Below are 10,905 nucleotides of genomic sequence, written 5' to 3'. Positions count from 1 at the left end.
GGTAATTTTCCATTCATTGCATATAGTTTTTTTGTTTCTATCTTATGCGGATCTAATCTACTTTGATATCAGGTATGGCTATTTGAGCATACGACGTTATGGGCACCTAATTCTGCTGATGCGTATCCGCGTCTATTTAAGTGGACCGCTCAGATGAATACGAAGAAGATGGAGCATCAACAGTTGATTAACTGTATTATTCGTGGGACGGTGAAAGCCGCAGAGGTGAGAGTATAATGCATGTTGGTCGTTGTATGTCTTTCGTGTTATTTTTACAGTCGTATTTGTAATTAGTAATATGGAATGTATTCCAGGTGGTTAGGAGGGTCGAAGCTACGACAAGGGAAGAATCTCTACTTCGACTCGATGATCAACACGACGATGGTAGTATTCCTTGCGATTTAGTCGGTTCAATTGTGGTCCCAGTGGGGGATTGCATGGGTCAAACTCTGCCTGTACTGAGGGATCCAATGAGGCCAATTGCGACATATCAGAGGAGGGAACGAAGGACGAGAAGTACGAGAGGAAGAGGGGAACATGGGAAGTCCGAAGTAGATGAATCCGTTACAAATAGTTCATTGTTGGAGAGGTTAACCAGAGTTGAACGTGAAATGAGGGAGGTAAAAATTCATTTGTTCGGGAGAGATTCCAGAAAGAGGGAAGGTTTGGAGTCAGGGAATAATATCCCAACGAAGATAACAAGAAAGAGGGAACGAGAGGCCGACAATATGGATGGGGAAGCCGAGATAGTGACTGAGAAGGGGGAAGTAGGGGATGGTGTTTTTGTAGATGATATGGGGAAACACATAGTTGATGATAGCGTAGAACAAATCTCTATTGATAGCCTAATTACTAGGGATGTCAGGGATGCTGCAGCTAAAATGGTTATCTTGGTTGACAGTCCTGATTTGAACCTCAGTAAGAGTAAGAAATCAAATAAGAAACAAGATGAAAAAGTTATTGGGAGCATTGAAAAAAATGTGAAGCAACGTGGAAGGAAGTTACAACCTAGTAGAGCAGTCAGTTCACCTTATGTCATAAGCAACCGGAAAAGCATGTATGCTCTTCGCAATATCACCGGGCCTGCAGCGATGAAGGTGGATGCATTGGCAGCGCTAGCACCTAGGTAAATTTTCGTACAACCTACATTGTTTTTTAATTCTAATATCTCCGATTAATTTCATACATAGGTTGTTTCAGTACAATTATATGACCAAAGGTACATAGAGGTAGGTGACTTTTTACTCGATTTGCAGTGAGAGAGTCATTCACAGTGATGGGTACCACATGTGTAAAGAAGACTTGCTTATACTAACCGATCGTAGAGGGTGGATATCATCTCCGGTAAGATGTTATATGGTTCAGTTAGTAACGTAAAGCGTGAATAATGCGTTGGTACACATATCTTCTTAAATTCCTTCTCGTTGACCTATGGTATGTTCTGTAGATTGTTAATGTATATACGGATTACTTGAACTTGCGGGACGAATGTTGGCGAACAAAAAAAAAGGGATCATGCATTTGCCTTGCTACCCATCTACCTGTGAGATTAAATTAACTTATAAGTAATGGTTTTTGTTTCTGAAGCTGCGGGCAATTCTAACAAGGTGTTTTTTTGGTTGCAGCAAGTTATTCTTGACGAAAGATGTGAACGTCCCGATGCATGTTCCAGATTCCTAACTCGTGTAGAGAACACCCCACTTCAAGAGATACGAAAAGTACTCATTCCAATTAACATTGATATGGTTCATTGGGTACTTCTCGTGTTGGATATGGGGCATCGTTCCTTCCTTGTTTACGATTCTCTTTACAGTCACACGGATTCTAGGAAGGTGCAACCCCTTGTGAGTACTACTCTTTACTTGATTCGTATGGCAATTATTAATTAAATTTTTGTTACTATTGCCCTAACGTACGGAATTCTTGATTTGTAGGTCGATTACCTTGTTAAATGGTTCAGAATGGTCAAAGACATTGATATAACTGCATTCCCCATTGATGTAGTGGTCGATCGGCCCCTACAAGGTAACAGGTATGTTACGTGCAATTACTTCAGTTTACGATACCTCCGTAAACGATTAATTCTTCTTCTCGGTTTTGCTTCATGTTTTGCAGCCACGACTGTGGGCTGTTCGTTTTGAAAGAGATGGAATACATTACCCGTGACGCTAGCCTCGATTTCACCCAGAAAGATATTACGGCTATGCGAGCTTCCCTACTTTCGGAAATGTTGAATGGGGTCTATGGGAAAGTATCCCTATAAGTTGTTCACATTCTTACCTGGGAGTCATTGTTGTTGGTTGTACATGCATTAGAGTTCAATTGCTTGGCGGGTGATCCGATACTTGCTCTCCTCGTTCCTGAAGTAGGTGGCGGAAATGAACCTGCTAAGGTGAGTGGATATTTTGCACACAATTGGGAAACACCAAAATGTTCTAGTTATTCATTATGATAATTGTGCTTGTTTGCAGGTAAGGCTTGTTCCAAATCCTGGCTCTCTTCAGTGTAGTGGCAACTTGAAGAAGTCGTGGATGAGGAATGGCTTCAACATCTGGTCCTTCAATAGCAACCTTCTGGATGAGGATTGATCTATTGCCACCTGCAAGTCTCCCTTGGGAAAATCTTTTAAATGATCAGAAATCCACCCCTTCATCTCCAAGCTATTCTGCCCCTACCAAACGCAAAGAAATCACTCCTGGGGAGGAAGAAAAATCTCAGCCGTCCGGACTTCCCGGATTCTATGTAGCTGTGGCTTGCTCCTTGCCTGGTGATCTGCCTCTCTGGTTGTTTGTTGCTGTCATGCTTGTTGGGGCTTCGAGCTTTGTTTTTTCGTTTTAGACTGTTTTTGCAGGTTCTGTCCTGTGTTTGGATGTTGTTGTTTGGGCTTCTTGCCTCTTTTTGTTCCCCTCTTTTATGTAAGGGGGTTGTTTTCAAACTTCATGTATATCTTTGGTTTCCATAAATATATCTGGTCGGGGTCCTGCCTAACCCCAACTTACTCATAACAAAAATTTAAAACACAACAAAAACAAAAAAGCTTCTGAGTGACCAGGATCGGGAAAAAGCTCTTTCTACTGGGGTAAAGATGAAAAATGTAGTGGGGACCGGTAAACTGACATGTTCCACAATTCCACTCTTTTCTCCATCCGACACAAAAGATATGTGCTTTAAACATCAACTTCTTAACATTACGAGTTCACCACCCAAATGATCATCATTAATATATAATCTGAATGATCTTGCGCCACAAATGATGTATACATGTGATCAAGCCCATTGAATTGGTAGATCCTCGTGTAGAGTTGTACATGAACCCGGTCCTACACCATATATGCTGATGTACTGGAATTCCTTCGGACTTCCGATTGAACTTCGGACTTCCGAGTCGGAAATCCGAAGCAACTTACGGACTTCCGAATGAAGTCCAGTAGAGTTGGCAACTCTACTGGACTTATTACGGAAATCCGAGTATTGGATCGGAATTCCGCGTCGGAATTCCGATGGAAGGTACGGACTTCCGAATGATGTCCAGTAGAGTTGCCAACTCTACTGGACTTCCTTCGGCAATCCGAGTATTGGATCGGAATTCCGACCCGGAAATCCGAACAAACTTCCGGACTTCCGAATGATGTCCAGTAGAGTTGCGAACCTACTGGACTTCCGTCGGAAATCCGAGAATAGATTCGGAATTCCGTGTCGGAACTCCGAACCAACGTCCGGACTTCCGACGCGACTCCAGTAGAGTTGCGAAGATACTGGACTTCCGTCGGACAGCCGACTATTGGTTCGGATTTCCGCGTCGGAAATCCGAACTACCTTCCGGACTTCCGACGGGACTCCAGTAGAGTTGCGAACCTACTGGACTTGCTTCGGAAATCCGAGTATTGGATCGGAATTCCGAGTGGGAAATCCAGTCGGAATTCCGAACCAACTTCCGGACTTCGGAATGATGTCCAGTAGCTTCCCAACTCTACTGGAGTTCGATCGGAAGTCCGTATCTGGGTTCGGAATTCCGAGGAGGAATTCCGAACCAATATTCGGATGCCCGAAGGAAGTCCAGTAGCTTCGCAACTATACCGGGGTTCAGTCGGAAGTCCGGACGTTGGTTAGGATTTCCGAGTCGGAATTCCGAACCAACTTCCGGACTTCGGACGGGAAAGAAGTGATATTGCGCTTCCGCGCTCGTCATTGGGAACTCCAACGCTGGGTTCAGACTTTCGAGTAATCGTACGTACACTTTGTTCGTCCACAGATGGAAGGATTACCTCGATTCGATGGACCTGATTATTTGAGCACACCCAATATATGTGACGGCGTATAAAATGAACGATTTAGATGATCCAAACAATGTGGGCCGACTGACTTTTCGGTAGTGAGTAAAAACCAATGATATTGCCAACACCAATGATACATTAATGATAAGTTTTACAACAGTCACACTCAGCTGTACAACCAATGTAATACTATAAGTCTATAATAACGTTTAATTTATACAAATTTTGTGTGAGTAAATATTTATGTGCAGTATGAAGAGTCCCAAAATCAATGCCACTTTGTACAAACAAACCAACAACTCCATCCCTAAGCAAAGAAAGGAGGTGCGAATGAGACACCGGACCTACAAGAAAAACATGCAACAATCAATAAAATGATGGGTTTGATAGAGAAATCATATCAAGTGAGTAATAATGGAACATACGTATTTTTTGTAGGTGCGGATGGACCGATGGGCGTCATATTTAACTGAAGATTTACAAGGGGGGATTTTTGCACGTTCTTTTGTTGTGTCCAGGTTCCCCACATGATTTGCAGTTGTGATGTTGTCCAAATTGTAGCCCTCTTTCCATTCGTACTTTTTTGGGTCGTCCAGGCTGTCTTCTTACTCGTGGTGGCAACACTACTTCTAAAACATGGGATGGCTCCGGCCATTGTGTGCGATCTAAAGTAGGGTGAATCACGTCGTCATATGTAGTCCGATAAGTTGAAGCCAAAAACCAATCCTGGCAGTACCTATATTTGTCCAGCTTGTTGACTCCCATGGCTGCTATGGCATGCCCACACGGCAATCCCATAATTTGGAACAGACCACACGTACACGTTCTCTGCTCTAAGTCCACACGATCCGTATTAGTTGACGATATCACTTCGTATTCATTCCAACTACACGGCCGGGGTGTGAACTTACTGCCATACAGACATGATCTGGCTAATCATTTTTCTGCATTATGGGTCAAATGCGTTGTCCATTCAGAAGCAGCCTTGCGGCGAAGGTGGAAGTACTCTTGTACTTTCCATCTAGTGTGATCGACTAGAGCCGCGATGGGTAACTCCCGTGCGCCCTTTAATACGTTGTTGAAGGACTCCGCTGCATTAGTTGTCAACATATTCCACCTAGACCCTTTAAAGTATACATTAGCCCACTTTTCTTTAGGAATCTCAGATATCCATTTCTCTGCTTTTGCGTTCTTCGCTTTAATACATTCTATCGTCTCCTTATAGTCTCTCTCCCTTAAAGCATATGCGGCTCTCGAAAAAAGTTTGCAAAGTATTTGGCTCTTAAAGGTCTTCAGGAAATTGGCATTGAGGTGACGAATATAGTAGCTATGGTATGATCCCGGCAATGCTTCGTCTATAGCTCTAGGCAAACCCTTCATCCTATCAAAGGAAATAGTGAATTCGTTGTTGTTTTTTTCGGCTGGTATCACCCTTTGGCGGAGTAAACGAAGAAACCATAGCCAGCTCTCATACATCTCATTCTCAACCACTGCATATGCTAACGGAAATAATCCACCGTCACCATCTACTGCAGTGGCAGCTAATAAAATTCCTTTATACTTGCCTCGCAAATGTGTCCCATCAATTAGTATCAGTGGTCTAATTGTTCGACTGAAGGCGCGAATGCTAGGGCCGAATGACCAAAATAAACGACAAAATGTATTATCTCCACCCGTCCATAGCTGACGACTTCGATATACACACATAACGGTGCCATGATTGCATCTCTCCATCTCTTCAGCATATGCAGGAAGGATGCGGTAAGACGCTTCGGCATTTCCACACATTTTTTCGTGTATAATGACCTTCGCATTGAAAGCCTTCACATAGCTTATGGTTATACCCCACTTATCCTTGATGTATGCTCTTATCAAAGTAGGCCTCACGTCTCCTGGGCAGGGAAATAACCCAAGACAGGTGTCTGCTGCCCAAGCTGCTGTGACAAGGGGATGGTCATTACCCCTCATAGTACCTGAGCATGTATGCTCTGCCACAAACCTTTTGACCTTAACATGATCCAAAGAAATTCTCCCACTGATTCTGAAGGGGCAACTTTTATCCTTGCATCTAACAGCATACTTTGTAGGCTTTGAATCTACTGGGACGAATACAAACTTCCGTTCAATTGCGTACTCTTTCACTTTCTTCTTAAATACTTTCAAATTCGGGAAGATTCCCCCCACCTTCATCTCCTCAAGTCCTATACGTCCCTCATTTAATTCATCTACAACCATCTCATCTACTTCCAACCGCTCCCTTCTATATGTATTACACAACGGGTCGCCCACAACGTTCTATAGACCAATGAGGGGGCGTACAGCTTCACACTCATCTTCCTTACCAAAGTCACCTTCGCGCACACTGTCCTCAACGAAGTCATCATACCAAATGAATCATCACCCTTTATACTGTTACCATCCTCGCATTCAATGCCATCACTAACATGCATATCACTATGGAAATCCCTGCTGAACTCTGCATCGTGCCTGCACAGTAGGGAGTACGTTAGAATGAATATTGTATGAGAGAAACATAGAACTGGCGAAGTAAATGTAATTAGTAATTACAAGATTACATGGCAGTGCTCATATGTTACCATGTATTTTCCTCTGTCACATTAAAAATAGGGTCCTCATAGTCTTCGTTCAAGTCCACTGAATATCTTTTCGGATTCCGAGGAATATTGGTATCTTCTCGGTTTCTGCCCAATATTTGTATGTTCTTCGGAGCTATAAAATCATTTCGATTAGGTGTTGCTGACGCTGCACGGATGGATTTATTTATGAGGTTCAATGGCGGTTCAAGAGGACGAGAAGAATGTTCACAAATATTTCCATATAAAATAGGATCTTCATAATGTTGAATTCGATCCCTCATATTCCTGAGCAATGACAAATTTCACATCACCTAATAGTGTAATGGAATGAGAGTTCAAAGAATGAAAATTTCCACCTTACTGAATATTTTACCTCCGGATGGGGCTCGGTGCAGAACTAATTCCTCCTACTCTGTACTCTTTGGTTATGTACAGGCTCATACAATTGAAGAGGCTATTCTCAAAAACCATCATCACCATAGCTAGGTCATCGTCATTTCGAATGTCGTACAACACGATTTGATATGGATCCACGACATATCGACATTGTATAGATTGTGAGATACCGGTTGCTGTGGTATGGATTTTTTGGTGAACTAGAGACTCAAATTCTGCAAATTTTATATTCCGATTCACAATTAAAGACATCTTCGTCCCGCCAATATACTCAAATGATACTTTATCCTTCAAGTACCCATCAACGTGTAACATAAAAGAAGCCATTCTTTCCACCATTTTCGCAAACCCTATTAGGATAAGAACCAATATTAAACCCTCATAAAATTAGAATACAAAGTAATATATGAACAACCATTTACAATGATACAACCACAATTGGAACAATAAGTTACATTCTTGGAAGCACTTTTATTCCTTCGAACCACAGCGGATCCACATTTTATACCTTGGAACAACATTTTATACCCCGGGAACGATTACGGATTCACATTCTATACCTCCTAACCACTACGGAACCACATATTATACCCCACAAGCACTACGAAACCACATTTTCTACCCCGGAACCTCTAGGGAACCACATTTTATACCACATAACCACTACGGAACCACATTTTATACCTTTGAACCACTACGGAACCACATTTGATAACTCGGAACCACTAGGGAACCACATTTTATACCCCGGAACCACTACGGAACCACATTTTATACCTCGGAACCACTACGGAACCACATTTTATACCCCGGAACCTCTAGGGAACCACATTTTATACCACGTAACCACTACGGAACCACATTTTATACCTTGGAACCACTACGGAACCACATTTTATAACTCGGAACCACTACGGAACCACATTTTATACCCCGTAACCACTACGGAACCACATTTTATACCCCACAACCACTATGGAACCACATTTTATACCACGTAACCACTACGGGATCAGTTTTTGTACTCCGCAACCACTCCGGAACGACATTTTATACCTCGGAACCACTACGGAACCACATTTTCTACCCCGGAACCACTACGGAACCACATTTTATACCCCTCAACCAGTATGGAACCACATTTTATACCACGTAACCACTACGGAACCACATTTTATACCTCAGAACCACTAAGGAACCACATTTTATACCTCTGAACCACTACGGAACCACATTTTCTACCCGGAACCACATTTTATACCTCGGAACCACTACGGAACCACATTTTCTACCCCGGAACCTCTAGGGAACCACATTTTATACCACGTAACCACTACGGAACCACATTTTATACCTTGGAACCACTACGGAACCACATTTTATAACTCGGAACCACTACGGAACCACATTTTATACCCCGGAACCACTACGGAACCACATTTTATACCCCACAACCACTATGGAACCACATTTTATACCACGTAACCACTACGGGATCAGTTTTTCTACTCCGCAACCACTCCGGAACGACATTTTATACCTCGGAACAACTACGGAACCACATTTTCTACCCCGGAACCACTACGGAACCACATTTTATACCCCTCAACCAGTATGGAACCACATTTTATACCACGTAACCACTACGAAACCACATTTTATACCTCTGAACCACTACGGAACCACATTTTCTACCCGGAACCACATTTTATACCTCGGAACCACTACGGAACCACATTTTCTACCCCGGAACCTTTAGGGAACCACATTTTATACCACGTAACCACTACGGAACCACATTTTATACCTAGGAACCACTACGGAACCACATTTTATAACTCGGAACCACTACGGAACCACATTTTATACCCCGGAACCACTACGGAACCACATTTTATACCCCACAACCACTATGGAACCACATTTTATACCACGCAACCACTACGGGATCAATTTTTCTACTCCGCAACCACTCCGGAACCACATTTTCTACCCCGGAACCTCTAGGGAACTACATTTTATACCCCGGAACTACTACGGAACCACATTTTATACCCCACAACCACTACGGAACCACATTTTATACCCCACAACCACTATGGAACCACATTTTATACCACGTAACCACTACGGGATCACATTTTCTACTCCGCAACCACTCCGGAACCACATTTTATACCTCGGAACCACTACGGAACCACATTTTCTACCCCGGAACCTCTAGGGAACCACATTTTATACCCCGGAAGCACTACGGAACCTGATTTTATACCCCACAACCACTATGGAACCACATTTTATACCTCGGAACCACTACGGAACCACATTTTCTACCCCGGAACCACTAGGGAACTACATTTTATACCCTCGAACCACTAGGGAACCACATTTTCAACCCTGGAACCACTTCGGGACCACATTTTGTACGGTGGAACCACTGGGGAACCACTAGGGAACCACATTTTATACCTGGGAACCACTACGGAACCACATTTTCTACCTCGGAACCTCTAGGGAACCACATTTTATACCCCCAGAACCACTAGGGAACCACATTTTATACCCCCAGAACCACTACGAAACCACATTTTATACCCCACAACCACTATGGAACCACATTTTATACCACGTAACCAGTACGGAACCACATTTTATATCTCGGAACCACTACGGAACCACATTTTCTACCCCAGAACCACTACGGAACAACATTTTCTACCCCGGAACCTCTAGGGAACCACATTTTATACCCCCAGAACCACTACGAAACCACATTTTATACCCCACAACAACTATGGAACCACATTTTATACCACGTACTGTAGACACCCCATTTTGACCGGACCCAAGTTCGCGGTGCTTGAGCAAAACCCCATCCAATCACCAAGCTAGGATCCCGGATTGCACCCTAAGCTAGGTTAGGGTCCCTCATAGGTCCCCGTAAAATTTCGTTGGAATCCGAGCTCGTTTGATCAGCGAACGAGGTGAATCAGTGTCATAATGTAAATCTGTAAGGGGGGTGGATTAGCCGAAGAGGGGGTGCACCTTTGAACTATGAAATTCCGATTTAGTCTTTCGCTAATATGACAAAGCGGCGGAAGTGCGCTTATTAATTCGCGCGCTCTATCAATTAGGGGTGCGAATATCAATTTTTTTTTTAACTTTGTTATATAAAAAAAAAATCAGCAGAAACGAGATCACTGTTCATCTTCGTTTTCGAACAGAAAGAGAGAGAGAGAGAGAGAGCGAGAGAAGAGAGAAATTTGGGTTTTCATTTTCTTTCACCGGTCGTTTTCTCCGGCCTCGTCGGCAGCCATCACCGTCCCCATTTCCGATCGTCCATCTCCACTCTAACATCGCCACCTCCATCACAAATCTCGTTGAGAAATCTCAGATCTCAGATCTGAGATTTGAGATCAGAGAAGAGAGAGAAAGGGGGTTTTCATTTTTTGTAACAGAAATCAGAGGTAGAGAGATAGAGAAAGCGAGATTTGGGTTTTTCCTTTTCATTCTTTTTCCTTGCCGATCGTCTTCTCCAATTATCTTTCTTCTTCTCTGACGGATTTTCGGAGCTCCGACCACCTATTTCTGAGAACTCATCCACCGGTGCTTCCTTCCTTTCATCACCGATCACACCA

The 10,905-nt window shown here is 43.1% G+C and overlaps 2 protein-coding genes across 4 annotated transcripts; one reads left to right on the top strand and one right to left on the bottom strand.

Annotated features, from left to right (window-relative positions):
- The first annotated feature begins 838 nt into the window (after positions 1 to 838).
- LOC143878565 (putative ubiquitin-like-specific protease 1B) lies at positions 839 to 2,877 on the top strand. 3 transcript variants are annotated; one of them, XR_013251016.1, is made up of 7 exons: positions 839 to 1,126; positions 1,257 to 1,344; positions 1,448 to 1,543; positions 1,626 to 1,844; positions 1,935 to 2,032; positions 2,116 to 2,392; positions 2,472 to 2,877. XR_013251016.1 is itself a non-coding variant. In XM_077380837.1 (6 exons), the coding sequence occupies exons 1-6, from the start codon at positions 882 to 884 to the stop codon at positions 2,139 to 2,141; spliced, it is 765 nt and encodes a 254-aa protein (XP_077236952.1). In that variant the 5' UTR covers positions 839 to 881; the 3' UTR covers positions 2,142 to 2,418. The 3 variants fall into 3 exon arrangements, 2 of the variants coding, with proteins under 2 accessions (XP_077236952.1, XP_077236951.1); XM_077380837.1 differs by lacking the exon at positions 2,472 to 2,877 and having other exon boundaries at positions 1,935 to 2,025; positions 2,116 to 2,418; XM_077380836.1 differs by lacking the exon at positions 2,472 to 2,877 and having other exon boundaries at positions 2,116 to 2,418.
- Positions 2,878 to 5,210: 2,333 nt separating this feature from the next.
- Positions 5,211 to 6,242, bottom strand: LOC143878940 (uncharacterized). The gene has a single exon (XM_077381155.1). It carries the CDS (start codon positions 6,240 to 6,242, stop codon positions 5,211 to 5,213), a length of 1,032 nt encoding a protein of 343 aa, XP_077237270.1.
- Positions 6,243 to 10,905: the final 4,663 nt, after the last annotated feature.

Source organism: Tasmannia lanceolata, unplaced genomic scaffold, assembly GCF_043159265.1.
Source record: "Tasmannia lanceolata isolate RefF3 unplaced genomic scaffold, GAP_Taslan_0.1 ptg000006l, whole genome shotgun sequence".
Taxonomy (NCBI): Eukaryota; Viridiplantae; Streptophyta; class Magnoliopsida; order Canellales; family Winteraceae; genus Tasmannia; species Tasmannia lanceolata.
Note: the sequence above shows the minus strand (reverse complement) of the source record. Positions and strands in the feature narration are given on the sequence as shown.